At 41.9% G+C, this 19,797-nt stretch overlaps 1 protein-coding gene across 4 annotated transcripts in view; it reads left to right on the top strand.

Annotated features, from left to right (window-relative positions):
• The window catches only part of LOC149320726 (zinc finger protein 18-like), a 38,570-nt gene extending 21,255 nt beyond the window's left edge, over positions 1–17,315 (top strand). The window contains exons 7-9 of one of the 4 annotated variants that reach the window (XM_089503834.1): positions 1,972–2,086; positions 5,106–5,222; positions 16,076–17,315. In XM_089503834.1, the coding sequence (XP_089359960.1) occupies positions 1,972–2,086; positions 5,106–5,222; positions 16,076–16,806 (963 nt within the window). In that variant the 3' untranslated portion in view covers positions 16,807–17,315. Of the gene's footprint in view, positions 1–1,971; positions 2,593–5,105; positions 6,177–16,075 lie in introns of those variants that run through there. The other 3 variants (XM_089503841.1, XM_089503826.1, XM_089503847.1) reach the window with 3 other exon arrangements.
• The last annotated feature ends 2,482 nt before the right edge of the window (positions 17,316–19,797 follow it).

Genomic DNA, 19,797 nt, shown 5'->3' with positions numbered 1-19,797 from the left:
GATTAGCTCGAACATAACAGTTCCTTGCTTCTCAAAGCTAAATCTAACTGACATGCCTAAAGCATCCCTTTAAGAGAACAGTGAAACCAGCTGGTAAAAGGTGGACTAGACAATGCTGTTATTAGGTGGGTTTGTAACTGGTTGACTGGCAAAACCCAGAGCGTGATCACCAATGGTTCCTCTATCCTGGAAATAAGTGACTAGTAGGATGCCAAAGGGTTTTCTGTCCTGGGCCCAGTGTTACTCAATATCCTTATCAATTATTTGGATGATGAAACAGAGGTCATGCTTACCAAATTTGCAGGTAACACCAAATTGGGAAATGTACCTATATTCCAGAGGACAGGATCAAGATTCATAATTACTTCAACAGTTTAAAGAGCTGGGCCAAAACTAATGAAATTAAGGTAAAATACTACCTATAGGCAGGGGGGAAATGCACAAATGTAAGATGGGTGAAACCTGGCTTGAAAACAGAACACTTGAAAAGGATCTGGGATGTTAATGGATCACAAACTAAACATGAGTAACTGAAAAAATCTAATTTTGCAAAGGCTGGCAAACTGTGGCAGTGGGGAGAGAATGAAACAGGGATGTTGGTTGACACTGCTTTAAGTGCTGTCGCTCTACCCTGTGGAATCCTGGGATTTGTAATGTTACAAGGTCTTTAGCTTTCTCTGCCAAAGAGTGCTGCTGCCTGATAAAACTACAAATCCCAGGATCCTGTAGGATGGCGCTATGGCAGTATATGTGCAACCTAAGGAGGAAATAGGGAGATTCTGGCCCACAGATGCAGGCAGATCCATCACTTCCACTACCCCTCTCATGAGTTTCATGAGAAGCTGAGCCTCAGGCCTAGTTGGTCTGGAAGGACATTTTAGTTAGAAAATACAAAAAATGAGGAGTCCTTAGCTCTGTGAAGTCGAAGGCTTTCATGGCCAGCATCTATAGTTTTTTTGTGGGGGTTTTTGGGCTATGTGGCCATGTTCTAGAAGAGTTTCCTCCTGATGTTTTGCCAGCATCTGTGGCTGGCATCTTCAGAGAAGTCCTTATCGTTGTTTAAAAATAGCATTGAGGGACATAAACGGTTGTGGCTTTGGCTTTTGCGGATTTATTTGAAGTTCTGATTAATATGTTCTCTCTAGGAATCTCTAGATCCTCTGGCATGACTCTGACAAATGTTGACCATAAAACCACACTGGAGGACCTAGAGATTCCTACAGAAAACACTGCTCTGGGCATTTGTAGGTCCTCCAATGGAATTCTGTGGTCATCGTCTGCTAGATGTTGGCCCTAGAGTTGCATTGGAAGGCCTGCCCTAGAGATTTCTAGAGAGGCATTCTCTCAGATTAAGAAAAGTTAGTTTTTATTTGCTTTTTTTTTTCACTTTCATGAGAGTCCTGCACACTTTACCCTTTACCCCAATGAATGTGGAGGGCCCACTGTATGGCCATTGGGCTATATTCGCTCACTCCAGCTCTAGGTGTCCTCGGAAATGTGGGTGGCCACCTCCCAGGCCTCCTGGGCTGTATAGCTGTCAGAGAAATAAGAGAACAACAGAGTGCCCCCACTGCTCTGAGCAGCACATGATCCTTATTTTCAAATTAAGAACAGAAGCGATTCCTCCAGCCGCCTTACAGGTAAGTAATAACAACATCATCATTCAGTGTTTACAAGTAACATTTAGAGAATGTGTTCCATTGCTGTTAAGAAGTCAAGTTGTCCTATCTGTTACAGTATTCATTCTCTGCCTTTTCACCAAAGCTGGGACTCAAAGCGATTCCTGGGACTCAAAGGAGCTGTTTGTAAAGGTTGTTACTTTCCTTACTCTACCTTACCTCTCATGATTCAGGAAGGTAAATGAGCAATGACAGTGATTTTACTTTTTAGTGTGTTATCTCCATGCTCTGGTCTGGAGGAAAAGTGAGCAGAACCTAGACAAACTTTCCTTTCTCTGTCTCTTCAGGTGAGGAGAAGAGAAGTCGGATCAAGATAGAGACCCCTCAGGTGGGAGAGATGGAGGTGTTAACAGGATTATCTCAGTGGAACATTCCTGCGACAACAAGAACAGTTTGTGAGCAAAGATGTGAGTCCAAAGGGCAAGAGGGGAAGAAGCCAGTGGTGGGAGAGAATGAAGCCAGGGAGTTCGTAGAAGGCCTTACAGCTGCCCATAACGAATCCTCAGCCCTGTGCTCTAGGGCAGAAAAGCCGTTTGGCTTCAAATACGGCAGAAGGTACCCTTACAAGCCAGGACTTGTGATGACATATACTGGACAGGACCACTCTGAAATTCTGATGTGGGCTGGAACTGTCCACCAGAAAACAAAACCAACTGAGGAGAAAGGCTTTGAATGTCCCGGGTGTGGGAAATACTTCAGCCAGAGACATAATCTGAGGCGACATCAGAGAATCCACACTGGAGAGAAGCCACACATATGCCCGGACTGTGGAAGAAGCTTCACCCGGCCTGATGGTTTGATTAGCCATCAGAGGAAACATTTCCATGTGAAACCTTTTGAATGTCCCGAGTGTGGGAAAAGCTTTAGTTACAAATGTAACCTAGCTAAGCATCAGAGGATCCATGTCCGAGAGGTTGTACTCTGAAAAGTTGACGTCCTGTAGACAAAAAATGTGTCAGTAGCAAATGTCATTGTGTTAGGAAACAGTATGCTAGCCTTGCTTATACTCTGGGCTGAATACCTATTACTTATTAGGGGAAGAAATCTTCAGTGCTCTGCCTCAGAAAAAAAGGAATGGAAATTCTTTGGTGTTGTTGAATTCTTAATACTCCTGAGCAGCACTGAATAATACCAGCAGGACATAAATTCCTGTTAACCTTGGTGGAACTTAGAGTGAAGATTTGGATGGGACTATAAAGTGTAAACCATTATTCCTCTTCTGACTTCTGTTGCCTGCAGTAATATTTTATGCAAATCCTACCAGTGGTCTGTCTAGTCTGTAACTGTCCCAGACTCTAGGACAATTTTTTTTTGGCAATCCTACCTAGGGTCCATATGTCTTACCAATGAATTGTGTACCTTTCTGAATTATGTACACTTCCCGGCTCGGCCATGTAAACCCACTGGATGATCTCGGGCAAGTCGTACTCACTTGGTCTCCGAGGATGGCAGTGGCAAACCTTAGAAATAACTTGCAAAGAAAGCCCCATGGGTCACCATAAGTTGGAAACAAGGCACACAACAGCACCAAACCCTAAGTATGGGGGGAGGAACATCATTCACAGAGACAGGCTGATCAGAAAAATAGCATGAATGTTCTGAAAATGGGGAGATGGGGGGCTATGTTAGAATAGTGTACTCACCAAACATCAGAGTATTCCTTTATGGCAGGGATGGATTTTGTTACTGTGTGCCTTCAAGTCATACAGCAACCCTAAGGTGACCCTATCATGGGGTTTTCTGGGGTGGAGAGTGTGTGACTCATCCAAGGTCACACGGTGGGCTTTCGTGGCTGAGTGGAGAATCAAACCCTGATTTGCAGAGCCATAGTCCATGCTTAAACCACTATGCCAAACTGGTTCTCAGGGACTACCTGTGGCCAAATGCAGCCTGCAATCTTCCCATTTTGTTTGTTGTTTGTTGTTAACCACCTTCGAGTTGATCCGGACACATGACGACCCTATGGATGAGACATCCCCAAGCCCCCCTGTCCTTCACTGCTCTGCTTAGGTTCTGCAAATTCATACCTGTGACCTCTAATAGAGTCCATCTAGCATGCAATCTTCCTCTTTTTCTACTACCCACAACCTTTCCTAGCATTATTGTACGTATTTTCTAATGATTTATACTTTCTCATGATGTGCTCAGAGTATGACAGTTCGAGCTTGATCATCTTAGCTGTTTTGTAGCCTCCCATTATTGCAATATTGGTGCCGAGCCCTGCTGCCACCACACCACTGACATCACAAAGAATTCCTTCCCTTTGATGTTGCTTCAGGAATTGGAGTTAGAAACTGCCCTGTGGCCTTACAAGGTACTGTGGTGCAGGTAAATGTTCTACAACCTTTACCTGCACCATAGAGAGCTACCACAGTTGCCAGCAGTCTTTGACAGTAGCTACAGTGTGCAGATATGGTGGCTGCCACAATTTTGATAGTGGTACCAATAGTAGCAGCAGCTATTTTGGTAGTGGTATGGTGGTTCTGGGAGTGTTCATGTGACTCCTGACATCCAAGTAGGTTCTCATCAATTTACCTCATTGACATAGTTTATCATCCCCAAGATCAGCAACTGTTTTTCCTCATAAATCCACATTTGGCAGTGCATCTAAATTTCTGTATGTTCAGTTGCCAAAGATAAAACAATCTGGCTTCTACAGAGATCATAACCAGAATTTGGAATACCAGGTTGCAATGTAGTCATGTGTATAGAGTTAATCGGGAGGGAATATGGGCACATTTTTATATTTCAAAACCAACATGATCAAATGAAGCTACCTGACTTGGTTGAAGAACATTTTCTAATTACTTTTAAAAATGACTTTCAAGGGCACTTTAGTGCTATTTAGAAGAGTGTTTTTCCAGGTTTATGCCATTGCGTCCTGTGGTGGTGGTGGTGGTGGTGTGTCTCCCAGTCATTTTTGACTTACAGCATCTCTAAGGTGGACATATCCTAGAGTTTTCTTGGCAAGTTTTTTTGGAAGTGGTTTTCCATTGCCATCCTCAGACTGAGACAGTGTGACTTGCCCAAGGCCAAGCTATGCCATTTTTTAAATGTTGTAACAAACAAGGGAATTGTTTTAAATACTATATTTTCTTTTAATTACCGGTACTATTATGAGTAATTGCTATTATTATTTAATGTATCATTCCGTGCTCTGAACCTAACCATGGAGATATTCACTTACAGTTTAAGGTAACGCATGGTAAGGCCATTGTTCCAGCGAATGCTGTGCGCCAAAGCAAATCACGTGTCATGATCATGGAGTTAGGAAAGGACGTTGAGCCTTAGCAGCAATATTCTAACTCAGTTTACGAAGGAGAGAGGGCAGGAGGGAAGGCCAACCAGAAAGAGGAGTCTGGAAAAAAAAAGAAAGAAAAGAGGTGGCAACAACATAGACAAACATTCTTCTCTATGTCTCTTCAGGTGATGAGAAGATAAGTCGGATCAAGATGGAGAACCCCCAGGAGGGCAAGGTTGGGACTTTAGCAGGATTGTGTCAGTGGAACATTCCAGTGAGAGCAGCAGTTCAAGAACAGAAATGTGAGTCCAAAGGGCAAGAGGGGAAGGAGCCAGTGGTGGGAATGAATGAAACCAGGGAGTTTGTAGAAGGCCTTGCAGCTGCCCGTAATGAAACCACTGCCGTGTGCTCTAGGGCAAAAAAGCTCATAATCCCCACATGTAATGGAAGGCACCACTACAATTCAAATTTTTTAACAGCACATACTGGAGAGGACTATTCTGAGTGTCCACAGCGGGAGGTAAATGTCCAACCTAAAAATCTCCACCACCGATACCAAAGAGGGGAGAAACCTTTTGAATGTCCTGGCTGTGGGAAATGCTTCAGGCAAAGAGAAAACATGATGCGACATCTGCGAATACATACGGGAGAGAAAGCGTACGAATGCCCCCAGGGTGGGAAGGCTTTCCGTCAACGGGAGAATTTGCTGAGACGTCTCCGTGCTGGGAAGAGACTCTGTGAATGTCCCGAGTGTGGGAAAAGCTTCCCTTCTAGAGGAACGTTAATTCGGCATGTGAGGATCCATACCGGAGAGCGACCTTTTGAGTGTCTGCAGTGTGGCCAGTTCTTTACTCAGAGAGCTCATTTGATGCGGCACCAGAGGATCCACACAGGGGAGAAGCCCCACACCTGCTCTGAATGTAATAGAAGCTTCTCTCGGAGTGATGAGCTGATCAGGCACCAGCGAACTCATGAGCGCGAGAGGTATCATAAGTGCACCGTGTGTGGGAAAGGATTTAGTCACAAAGGCACACTGGCTAACCACCAGAGGAGCCATGACGAACATTGACTGTGCCTGAGAGACAGAAGGCTCTACAGAAAAGGCTTCAGGTAGCTGATTTTGTTGGTTCAGGACCCCATTGATAGGAATATTATAGTCTGGGTACAAAAATTCTTTCTGAAAACATGGCTGTTTCACCAAGAGAGGTTCCATTCTGTAGCCCACATACATTATATGTATTAAACAGGAAAATATGTGTTCTTTTCTTTCTGGCTTACATTTGTGGCATTCTTAGTATTTTGCAGAATTTTTACAAACCAGTCCTATTCATGTCTATTCAGTTGTAAATTCTGGTGAGTTGTGTGGGGCTACAGTTCTGTATTCTCTCAACTTCAATAATGCATTACATTGTTATAGTGCTATCATTCCACTTTTACTGCTACAGTTGCCTCCTGTGCAATGCTGGGATTTGTAGTTACGAAAGGCATTTAGAATTCTCAGCTGGACAGCTCTTAGGCCTCACTAAATTACAAACCCCAGAATGCCGCAGAAGTCAGCCATAGCACTAAAAGTGGAATAATAGCACTGTCACAGTGTAGTGTGGTATTATTATTGTTGTTGCTGTTGTTACTATATTAGTGCAGTATTGAGTTGAGAGTGTACAGGATTGTAGCTTTATTCTGGTTTTGCTCACACTGAAGGGCACTCAAACCTTACCTCAGTCGCAGACTGTGTCCAAAGTTGGGAAAGAAATTTCTAGAGAGAATACTTCTCTAGGCATTTGTAGATCTTCCATGTCTACACTCGATGTCTGACAGATGTTGATCATAGAGCTGTCCTGGAGGACCTAGAGATTTCTAGAGAGGTGTTCTCTCAGATAAAAACTGTTTTTTAAAAAAATATTTACGGTTTCTCCCCACTTTGACAGGAGTCCTGTGCCCCTAATCCCAGCAAATGTGGAGGGCCTACTGTAGTCTGTTCCTGAGCTACTGCCCTAAAGTAAGATTTCAGTCATCCTGATTCTAAATGAAAGGCTGGTTTCTAAATGAACACAGAAAACTGGTTTTCCATGCAATGGCTGTTCCCCTACACCCAAAAAAGCAGTTTTTCCTAAAGCCACTTAATTTTGCAAAAACTGACAGGCCCAGCTTCAACCAGTGTGTGGGAAATGGAGTGGAGGTGGCCCCCAGACTTTCCATGGCTATCCACCCGATTCTAGCTCTTCTCTATTCTGCTGAGGCTTGGCTCTCCAAGCTGCAGCTCAAATCTTTTGCAGCCATATTTTAAAAAAAATGCCAGGAATTCACTCGGAGAACTTTCGCAGTTCAAATCGGCTGATCTACTGAGCTACAAGAAAATACAAAGCCGCTCAATACTAAGCAACATGCATATGTGCACAAATGCTTTCTGTGTGTATAGAGTGCCTAAGACAATAATTTAATGGTCAAATGCAACAGAGCCTGAGACTCAAGGCAGCTTACAAAAGTCAAAACAGATACAGCTAAAAAATTTACATCACACAAAAAATTAAAATATGAATTAGCTAGCAATACAGCTGAACCTGTCGCAGGTTTCAGTTTGACAGATGTGATTGTTTATGGGTTTGTGAATAATTCAGTGGGAAAACATTTTGTGGTCTGTTGTAGAAAATTGCAGACAATGCATGTAGTCTAGAAAATATAAAGAAAATATTGTGTATACTCATGTATAAGTCTAGAAATTTTAGTCAAAAAATTGACACAAAAACCCTGAATGGACTTATCCACAGGTCAGTGTTAAGTTCTGCACTTTAACTCTTATTAAAAACATGTCATCCGTCCTGGGAACACTGACCCACCTCTACTCTCTTATCCATCCAGCGTTTAGTGAGAGCACAGTTACGCCTGCTAGAATTTTATAAGTTGTTTGGCATTATTTTCATTTGCTTCATCTTTTAGATCTTTCGCCCCTACGTTTTACCCTCAACTTATCCACAGGTTGTATCGAAAGCCATAATTTTGCCCCCCAAACCTGCCCTTGACTTATACATGAGGTTAATAATAATAATAATATAGTTTATTTATATCTCCCGCTTCTCCCACGGATCGAGGCAGGATTACAACCTTAAAAGACACTTAGTACAATTTATAGTCAATACAACAATAAAATACTAACACTGAATTTACCAAGAATTCCTCTTAGTTCTCTAAAAATTACAATTCGTCCATTAGCCAACAATCAGAGTCAAGGAAGAGCAGTCGTCATAACCTATGGAATTCAGTGGATAAGCCCCCTAGAAGAGATCCATTTTGAGTGCTTAAAGGCCTCTAAGGTAGTAATGAGATGGATCTCTTCCAGTAGGTCATTCCATAATCTTGGGGCCGCGGCAGTGGATGCCTTATGTGAAGTTGTCATTAGCCTGGTATTATAATATTCTAGTAAGAACTTCCCAGATGTTCCAAGAGTGCTGGGTGGATTATGTTGGTTGACTTACAGGTAAAAAAAAGTTTAGCCATAAATGGCAAGTCAGCTTGGTGTAGTGGTTTTGAGTGTTGGGCTATGATTTTGGAGACCATGAAACCCACTGAGTGACCTGGGGCATGTCACACTCTCAGCCTCAGGGAAAGGCAGTGGCAAACCTCTGAACACATTTTGCCAAGAAAACCCCATGCCACTTAGGGTCGCCATAAGTCAGAAACAACTTGAAGGCACACAGTAAGAAGTCATAATTGCATAAAATAGCACAGAGTATCTCTGCTTCCTCTTCCACCCCTGGAGCTTCACTCAGTGCTGATCACCCCGCTACATCTACTTTTCTCCTGTTACATCCAGGATTACAAGCCCTTGCATGCTCTGCAATGATAGGATGTAAGCCCATAGAAAAATATAATGATGGTTAAGGTTTGGTGGACTTAGAGATGTTTGTGGTTTTTCCACTTTTTCAGGAGTACTACACCCCTAACCTCTGCAAATGTAGATAGCCAAATAGAACAGCAAATGTGAACAACAAAGCACATGAAATACCTTCTTCCCCCACTCCCAGCAGTCAGACCTCAAAGGACTACAGATACAAAAAGATCTTCATCTGCCTACAAAAAGGATAGCAAGGAGGATGCCAGTCTAATCTCTCTAGGCAGGGAATTCAGTACAGCCACTGAAAAGGTTGTCTTCAGTATTTCTGTCAGATGTACCTATGAAGGTTGCTGGGACAGAGAAAAGGGCCTCCGACATGCATAGGCGCATATAGAGAAACTTGTGACAGTCTGTTTCTTGAAAGATAAGGCAATGAAAAACCTGATTCAGAGACACAGAGATGCAGATACATCCAATATTAAAGTCATCAAATATTCCAGGTCTCTGTTCTTTCATTCTTCTCTTGCCACAATTTTGGGGATAATTCTTCAAATCAGCCACATTTTCACGTTTTACAAGTATCACCATTCTCCATGTGGAGGGGAAAAAGGCAAAAGTAGCAAGTAGCAAACACACCCTGAAATGGCCAAAGAAGGATCTAGCATAAGGAAAGACAGTGAGCCCTTGATACCCACTGGAGTTTGGTTCCAGGACCCACCATGGATATCAAAATCCATAGATGCGCAAATCCCATTAAATAAAGTGGCATAGTAAAATGGCACCCCTTATACAAAATGGCAAAATCAAGGTTTGCCTTTTGGAATTGATATGTTTGTAAAATATTTTCAAACCATAAATGGTTGAATCAGTGGATAAGGAATCTATGTATATGGAGGGCTGACGGTAGAAGGTTGCAATCATCCAGAAAAATTGGTCAGGTTTTATCACTATAGGTGCTACAGTCTCCATGTCTTTTCCTTGTCTATATTAGGGGTTCAGCAGTAGTTGAAGCAGTGAAGAATGACGTAGGAGCTGCTGTTTGTTCCAAAATGTAGAGACTCTTCCCAGAAATGTACTTTGAGGCAAGAAGCTAACTTTTTAATAACCTGGGTATTAAAACCCCAGAAATTGAACCAAGCTGGGTATTATGCTTCTCTTCTAGGCAATAAAGGCACTTAGAATGAGCATCAGAACATGAAACATCCACAGGTAGAGCAGGATTAGAACAGAGAAATGAATAGAAGTGGAGACCAGACTGCAATTCCCAGTTTGTCCATGAAACCCACTGGGTGACCTTGGGCAAGTCACACTCTCTCAGCCTCAGGGGAAAGCAATGGCAAACCTCTTCTGACCAAATCTTACCAAGAAAACCCCATGACAGGTTGGCCTTAGGATCGCCTAAGTCAGAAACAACTTGAAGGCACAACACCAACGATCACAAATATATTTGTGTAACAGTAGAAGAAAAGAGAAAGGCGGGAGGGTCAATAGTTACAGATGGTAGGAAAGGAAAAAAAACTACACAAAGAAAGATGCTACGCAACACTAGAACACACCAAGAGGAATAACTTGTTTGATGGACAAAAGTAAACAAAGGGACTGGTAGCGTGGCAGGTTAGGGCATGTCCAGTATATAGAAGGCAGCAGAGCTCCCACCAAGCTACTCAGCTCTAGAGCATTTTATTATAGTCTCTGGAGATTAAAAAAAAACTTGTAGGAGGCACAAAGACCACAAAGAAGTATTTCTGTACCCTCAGATGATGTTCAATGCCCATCAGCCCCAGCCCTCACAGCCAGTTGATGGAGGTATGGGCATTCCAGTCCTGCAGCATCTGAAGGGCCACAAGGGATCTTCGGACTTATCGACAAGGGATGTGACTCCGGCAAGAGTGATCATGGAAAGAAACTAGCAAAGGAAGGGATTGACCTCCATGAGCCCACAGATGTCACAGCAGGGACAGACAACATCTGGCCTGTAGGCCATCTGGACAACCTCCAGCTGTTTTCACAAAACACCCGATGGTCCCACCACTGCTGAATTTGCCATAACAGCAAAGCTGCCACTTTCTTATGGAGACTCATGAACCCAGAAGCCTCCAATTCTTAAAGACAAGGTACCATTCTCCTTAAAGGCGCCATTACCATTATAAACACGGGCATTAGCATATGCCTTATTTATGTGCAAAAAAAGTTCTACCTTGAGATAATGGAGAAATCCTTCAACTGGGGGAGAGGCTTCAGACCTACAGCAAATTTGGATGGATGTCGGCTGTAAAATCAACAAATCTCCATGAAACCCTGAGCGTGAGCGTTTGTTGGAGAATTAACAGGATGCCTGAAACGCCATACAGGGAGCACTTTGGAAGGTCCAACCCAGGATGTTTTAACCAGAGAGAGCAAATGGATGTTCTGAGAGTAAACACTTCCTCTGAGACTTGATTGAATTTGATCATATAATTTATATCCCACTTTTCCTCAGCATGGGACCCACAGCAGCAGTAGAGAAATGGTGGCCAATTGCACCAGGGACCATTTTCCTTTCCTAGACTCCTCCTTGAGCTGCATATTTCAATAGCAATCCTAAATATTTTATTTTTCCTCTGCAATCTCTCTCAAAATGGCACCAGGAAGTGACATCCTGCCACCATTTTGATAAGAACTGCAGAGGTAAGCAGAATTATGGAATGGTCGTATGGGATAAATAAAAGTCCTTGTGGCAGTGAGATAGTGGTATTTCTGCATATTTTCATACATTTGGATGTGTGGTTGCATGTTTTACTAACAAAAATCACCTGAAAAGTGTGCCGATTTTTAAAGACAATATTGGGGTGGGAGTGGGAGGAGGCTTGGGGGACTGCTGAGGGATGCAAGAGCTGCAAAAGTAGATCCCAGGAGCTACAATGTGAAACTTAACCAATATTCTGAGTGTGAAAATAACATTGCTCCAACAAGAACACCACTGAGGGATTATCCCATACAGGAGGAAAATACAGTAGTCCCTCTACATTCGCTGGGGTTAGAGGCACAGGATGTCTGTGAAAGTGGGAAAACCACAAATAAAAAAACACTACTTTTTAGCAACTACCTCTCTAGGACTCTCTAGGTCCTCCAGCACAACTCTACGTTCAACACCTGCCAAAAGTTGACCATAGAATCATGCTGGAGGACCAACAAATGCCTAGAGAAGTGTATTCTCTAGCAGTATCTAGATCCTCCAGTGCAATTCTATGGTTAATTTCCAGCAGCATTTATTTGGAGGACTTAGGGGATTCCTAGAGAGAACATATTAATCAACATTGCAAATAATCAAAACTGCAAAAGTCAAAGCTACAAATATGGAGGACCAACTGGATATTCAGATGTAATGTAGGATGGAAGAGCTTTCTTTCAGACTGATAAATTGATCTGACAGCAGAGAGCTCCAGCCAGAAAGAGCAACTATTGATCATCAACCACCCTTAAAGGGTATTGGCAAAATTCAGAGCAAAAACACAAATTAGTCGGGATTGGGGCTGTGATCCCAACCAGAATCGGTTGAGACCAGCATCTAAGCCACCCCAAAAGGGAATGCATGTCGTTCACACAGTTGTTAATGGCACAACAAATATTGTATCTAGTTTGGTTCTTTATGGCACGTTGGCCAAGGGAAGTGTGTAATTGTTGACATCATTGATGTTTTCCAAGAAATCTGGATATTTTGAGAGTATAATGAAACTTTTGTGCAAGGTCAGAGGTCTGGGGTTACTTCATAAATAAAGTTGCCAGGTTGAAAATGGAGGAGGACTCCTATACCTTTCATTGTTATACTGAAGAGGTGATTTCAGCAGACGTGGCTTGTCCTGCAAGCAAATAACAAGCAACTTCTGCTAAAATTTCCTCTTCTAAACCACCATTTTTCTCTCAATTTTTCAATCTGGCAATGTTACTAACAGAGCAAAATTCCAATGGTTTGAGTTTGGGAGATATGCTTGGTCCCATTCAAAAGGAAAGCAATGAAGAATTAACAGAAGTATGGATTCTGGCAAGTCTGATCTTCAGTCTGCTGCACTTAATAGTTTTCTGCAATCTTCTTCTCTCTAAATGGGATGACTACAGCCCCCATTATTTCCCCAGCTAGGTTGCTGTTTAGGGATGATGAGAGTTGTAGTCCAGCACATCTAGAGGGAACAGTGCTGAAGAAGGCTAGCATTTATCCTTGTCCATTTTATGATTAGCAGAACTATAGCCTATCTTGCACAACGAGAGAGAACAGGCACCCTGACCTGGATTGCAAACTTCCATAATTGTGTAAAATAGGCTGAAATAGGCACATGTTATTCATTTCCACACTTTGTACAAGTCCCATAGCTCAGGGAGATTTGCATCTGTCGCCTTTTGTTTTTTATTTTTAAAAAAATTCTGAGGCTATAAGGAGAAAGGTAACAAGATCATAGAGCTGCCTGCGAGTTTTACAGAAGCCCTCTGAATCAGCTAGAGAAGAGAGGTCAAGAGGAAAGGGCAGCAAAAAGAAGCTTGTAGGACCATAAACAAAGTAACTTGAACATGGACAAAATTCCTCTTTCTGTCTCTGCAGGTGAGAAGAGCAGTGTGATCAAAGTGGAGAACTTGCCCCAGGGAGACATCACACCAGCATTAATGGAAATTTATCACATGCCTATGACAACAGCAAGTTATGAACAAAGATGTGAGTTGAACAGGGAGCAGGGCAAGCAGCCAGAACAAGAGGAATCCAGTACGTTTCCAGAATACCTTTCAGCTGCCACAAGAGAAACTTCTCCCCTGTTGCCTGCTAGGCCCAAAAAACTCTTGGTCTCCAAGTCCAGTAGAAAGCGCAACTGCCACTTTGGACTTGTTATGAAAAATATTGGAGAGGACTACTCTGAATGTTCCATGTCAGGGCTAAGCATCCAGCAAAAAACCTGTCTTCTGACACAGCAGAAAATCCAAATGGGAAAGAAAGCATGTAATAGTTCTGAGTGCAGGAAAAGCTTCTGTCCGAGGTCAAGGCTTATTAGACATCAGAAAATTCATACCAGCAAGAGTCCCCATGAATGCTTGGAGTGTGGCAAATGCTTTATTTCTCGAGCAACATTAACAGTGCATCAAATCATCCACACCGGAGAGAAACCGTTTGAATGTCCCCAGTGTAGGAAATGCTTCAGTCAGAGGACAAGCCTGTTGAGACATCGAAAGATCCACACGGGGGAGAAAGTGCACGAATGCTCCGGGTGTGGGAAGAAGTTTTATCGGAAAGATAAGTTGATTCAACATCAGCGAATTCACACAAGGGAAAAATCTTACAGATGCCGCAAGTGTGGGAAGAGCTTTCCTGTTATGAAGAAGCTAGTTGGGCACCAGAAAATTCATTTAGCCCATTAACAGAGTTAACGCTCAAGGGATTATCGAATTTAATGTTGTTACATTTGAAAGAATCTCATGTGGGGAGAGAAACCTTATCACTACTATATGAGTTTTGTCATGGATCACATTAATATTCCATGGAGAGGATCATCTTCCATTGTATTTGTTACTACTGTATTTCTTTGTTAGTAGCTACGATGGTAGTAAATAAAGTAATATTAAGTCAGGTGTAGACTTAATTCCACTTGTGACATTTGCAAACCACTTCCAGATTGCAAAAGGATTTTTAAAATTGGTTGATCGAAAATGAGGTGGAGTATGTGACATTTCGGTAATTTATCTGCTACTACCTTACACATTTGGGTTAGTCTATTTCATTGTTGTTATATGCCGTAAATATAATTCAGTAAAGCAACAGACTGCCTTACTCAAATATAATATAAGTCTCTCCTTCCTAGGCCCATACAATCTAAAACTTGACCAGTTTTTCATTGTGAACTACAGTACGTACTCCAGTTCCTTTGAAGCAGTTCAGTCTTCTTTGCAGTTGTTGGTATTTCATAATAGATTGCAGTTCTCCAGTTTTGCATTGGTGCCAAAGACCTGCCCAAAAATGTTGTACATTGAAAACATTCTCCATTCAAAGATATACATTAATGTACCACACCTTTGTGACTGAAATAAATAAATTCCCTGAATGCTTTTGTGGACTTCAGTTGACTTAATCAGCATTGGTTACGCTGGATTCCCCCTGAAGTTGTGAGCATGTAACTTGCCCAAGATCACCCAGTGGGTTTCATGGCTGAGCTGGGAATTGAACCCTGATATGCAGAATGGCAGTCTGACCCTCAAATCACTATGCCACACTGACTCAAGGGCTTGTACAGGACTTAAATCCTAGACTTCTTACCCTCTAAAGCAAACTCACACTTCTAGACAGTCCCCCACATAAATCTACCCTCAACTGAAAACAACTTCTGGGTAAGACATAATCAACAAGAATCAGAATTCATTTGGCGTTCCAAGTCCATTTCTTTGCTCTGATATTTTGGGAATGTACTGATACATTTGTGCAAGGTCAGAGGTCTGGGGTTATTTAATAAATAAAGCCAGATTGAAAATGGAGAAAGGATCCTTTACTTTCATGGTTGTGATGAAGATGGAATTTCAGCAGATGAGGCTTGTGCAGCAAACAAATACTGTAACAAGCAACCTCTGGTGAAATGTTCTCCTCTAAACCACCATTCAAAGTACAAGAGCCCTCTCTATTTTTCAGTGAAGCAAAGTTAGTCACAAAGCAAAATTTCCTTGCTTTGCGTTTCAGATATATGCTTGGCTCTCATTGAGAGATATGTTTGGCCCCGTTCAAAAGGGAAGCAATGGAGAATGAACATAATAATGGATCTTGGCAAGTCTGGTCTTCAGACTGTTGCGTTGAATAATCTTCTTCAACCTGCTTCCTTCTAGATAGGATAGACTACAGTCCCCATTATTTCCCCAGCCAGCTTGCTGTTTGGGGATGATGAGAGTTGTAGCCCAGCACATCCATAAAGAACAGTGCTGGAGAAGGCTAGCATTCATCCTTGTCCATCTAAGTAATAGCAGAAGTACAACATATTTTACATGACGAGGGAGAACAGGCACCCTAACCTGTATTGCAAACTTCAATAATTGTGTAAAATAAGCTGAAATAGGCACATGTTTTTCATTTCCACACATTTCCATACAAGTCCCATAGCTCAGGCAGATTTGCATCTGTCACCTTTCTGCATATTTTTTAAAAAGATTTAAGACTATAAGGAGAAGGGTGTCAAGGGCATAGAGCTGCGTGAGAATTTAGCAGAGGCCTTCTGAATCAGGTAGAGAAGAGAGGTCAAATGGGAAGGGCAGCGAAAAGGAACTCGTAGAACTATAAACAAAGTAACCTGAGCATGGACAAAATTCCTCTCTCTGTCTCTGCAGGTGATGGGAAGAGCAGTGTGATCAAGGTGGAGAACTCACACCAGGGAGACACCACACCAGCATTAATGGAAATTTATCACATACCTATGACAACTGCAAGTTATGACCAAAGATGTGAGTTGTACAGGGAGCAGGGCAAGCAGCCAGAAGAAGAAAAATCCAGTAAGTTTCCAGAATACCCTTCAGCTGCTACAAGCGAAACTTCTCCCCTGTTGCCTGCTAGGCCCCAAAAACTCTTGGTCTCCAAGTCCGTTAGAAAGCACAACTGCTGCTTTGGACTTGTTATGAAAAATGCTGGAGAGGACCACTCTGAATGTTCCATGTCAGGACGAAACATCCAGCAAAAAACCTGTCTTCTGACACAGCAGAAACTCCAAATGGGAAAGAAAGCATATAACAGTTCTGAGTGTGGGCGAAGTTTCTATCCAAGATCAAAGCTTATTAGACATCAGAAAATTCATACCAGCGAGTGTCCCCATGAATGCTTGGAGTGTGGCAAATGCTTTATTTCTCAAGCAACATTAATCATGCATCAGATCATCCACACTGGAGAGAAACCGTTTGAATGTCCCCAGTGTAGGAAATGCTTCAGTCAGAGGACAAACCTGTTGAGACATCGAAAGATCCACACAGGGGAGAAAGTGCACGAATGCTCTGGGTGTGGGAAGAAGTTTTATCGGAAAGATAAGTTGATTCAACATCAGCGAATTCACATGAGGGAAAAATCTTAAAGATGCCGCAAGTGTGGGAAATGCTTTCCTGTTTTGAAGAAACGAGTCGGGCACCAGAAAATCATTTAGCCCATTAAAAGAGTTAATACTCAAGGGATTATCAAATTTAATCTTGTTACATGTTAAAGAATCTCATGTGGGGAGAGAAGCCTTGTGACATTTGCAAACTATTTCCAAACTTAAGAAGTGGGTTTTTTTGTAAATGGATTGAGCAAAAGTGAGGTGGAGTATGTGACATTTCCACCATTTATCTATTACTGCTTTATACATTTGAGTTAGTCTATTTAATTGTTGTTATATGCCATAAATTAAAACTGAATGGAGCAACAGTCTGCTCTACTCAAAAATAAGTCTGTGCTTCCTAGACCCATACATTCTAAAACTGACCAGTTCTTCATTGTGAACTACTTACTACTTACTTCAGTTCCTTTGAAGCAATTCAGCCTTCTTTGCAGTTGTAGGTACCTCATAGTAGTTACAGTTCTCCAGTTTTGCATTGGTGTGAAAGACCTGTCCAAAAATGTTGTATATTGAAAATGTTCTCTATTCAAAGATATATATTAATCTAGTAACACCTTTGTGACTGAAATAAATAATTTTCCTGAAATCTTTTGTGGACTTCAGTTGACTTCATCAGATGCACAGAGTGAAACCTCTGTGGACAGACATTTATAGCAACAGACTGAAGTGTGTTACTCCCAGATCCAGCCCTCGGTCACCCACTCCTCTTTGACCTTTGATATCAAATTAATATCAAATATGGATGTTTTAGGCAGGTAGCCAAAAGGAGACTCTTCAGTGCAGGAAACCAGACATATCATAGGACATCTGGATGGCTCAGCATGCGGGAAGCCAAAGGCACTTAGCCAAGATGAAATTGTTGAGGATCGAAATCAGCATAAATCCTTCATTAAGTAGTGTGAGGGGGAGAGCTGGACCTGGAAATTGCTTGAATACTACAGACAAAGAGATTTACACACCCAGCCAAAGCACACCTCTTGCATTTGTTCCTATTCATCCAAGTCCACCTTCACTTCTTTTTCCTCTTCTCTCCCTTTGCATTTTCCCAGCCTGCTGAAATTTAATCTGTTAACTCTTTGGATACACTAAACTTCTTGATGTAGTGGTTTGAGTGTTGGAATACAACTCTGGTGACCCAAGGTTCAATTCCCCGCTAAGCCATGGAAACCCACTGTGTGGGTTCAACAAGTCACATTCTCCCAGCCCCAGAAAACGTCATGATAGGTTCCACTTTGGGTCACCATAAATTGGAATTGACTTGAAGGCACAGAACAACAACAATAACACAACAAATTCCTTGGGCCAGAGAGCTGAGTGACTGTGGGCACATGAGTGTGTTTGCACTTATATTATGCTATAGAAGTTTATGCTATATAAACATATGATATATATATATATATATATATATATATAGAGAGAGAGAGAGAGAGAGAGAGAGAGAGCAGTATATTCTATATATCCTGCTATGTTTATATTGCTATGAAGTGGACCCTTGGTCTACTCTGTGGTTTGGTTCCAGGAACCCTGTGGATACGAAAAGCCGTTGATGCTCAAGTCCCATTATATACAATGGAATAGTAAAATGGTGTCCCTTATATTAAATGGCAAAAATCAAGGTTTACTTTCTGGAATTTATATAATTTTTAAAAATATTTTGAAACTGTGGATGCTTGAATCTGTGGATTAAAAAAAAAATCAGTGGATATGGAGGGCCAGCTGTATTTGGGTTGTAAAGTTGATAGCAGGGAACTGTCAAATTAACAACCTGAGAGCCAGCATTTCCCTTTGTATCCACAGATCCAAGCATCCACAACTTGAAAATATTTTAAAAATATATAAATTCCAAAAAACAAACCTTGAATTTACCATTTTATAGAAGGGATTTCATTTTACTATGTTATTGTATTTAATCCAAGGATGTTGGTATCCATGGGGGGTTCTGGAACCAAACCTCAGTAGATAATATGGGCCCACTGTATCTCGCTTTTCCCCAAAACTGGGACACAAAGTAGCTTACAAATTTTAAAAAACACACAATTAAAATGTACAAAAGTGGCCATCTTCTCTTCCTCCATAACTTTGCTCTGTAACTCATGTTGTCATCAATCCAGCTGGCATCAACCAAATGCCATTTAGTCTTGTTCCCTCTCCACTTTCTTCCATCACTAGCCATTTTGCCTGGCAGCATCTGGAGGGAGAGATAAGGGCACCACCATCTTTAGCCATCTTAGTTCAGCCAGCTGATGATCATTTTGGCCATCAGTAACCATGCTGCCTGGGTACGACAATCTTTCTGTTACATTATGTAATGCAGGTTGAGTCTCCTTATTCAGAATTCCAAAATACTGTACTCCAAAATCCAAAATGGTCCACATGGGTGGCTGAGACAGTGGCATCTTTGCGGTCAGATAGTTCAGGGTGAGCATCACCACAAAGGAGGACAAGGCACTACAAAATGCAGGACGCTCAAGAAAAATGTAGATCATTACCAAATAAAAGGTAAAAACATTTATATCAATTTAAAACTATGCCTCTTAAACCCAAAACACACTGCAGAATAACTGCCCTGGTTCATATTTTTTCAAAGAGTCACATCATCTCACAGATTGTACAAAGTTTTTTGTTGTTGTTGTTGTTGTTGTTGTTGTTGTGTGCCTTCAAGTTGTTTCTGAGTTACAGATACCCTAAAGGCGAACCTATCAGGAGGACCTGGGTTCAATTCCCTGCTCAATCACGAAACCCACTGGGTGACCTAGGGCAAGTCACACTCTCTCAACCTCAGGGGAAGGCAGTGGCAAACCTCCAAGAAAAAAAAAACATGATAAGGAAATAATTCGGAAACCGCATGAAGGCACACAATAACAACATTGCACATCAAACCATTGTGGAAGGGGAAAGAAGGACCAGCACAAGAGCCCATAATGGTCATTTAAGCCCTCTTGCTAGGATTGTTAGCAAACTAAAGAAAAC

This window comes from Sceloporus occidentalis, unplaced genomic scaffold (assembly GCF_023333645.1).
Source record: "Sceloporus occidentalis isolate IW3139 unplaced genomic scaffold, rSceOcc1.0.p SCAF_1, whole genome shotgun sequence".
Lineage (NCBI taxonomy): Eukaryota > Metazoa > Chordata > Lepidosauria > Squamata > Phrynosomatidae > Sceloporus > Sceloporus occidentalis.
The sequence above is the reverse complement of the archived record's forward strand: the minus strand, read 5'-3'. Positions and strand labels throughout refer to the sequence as shown.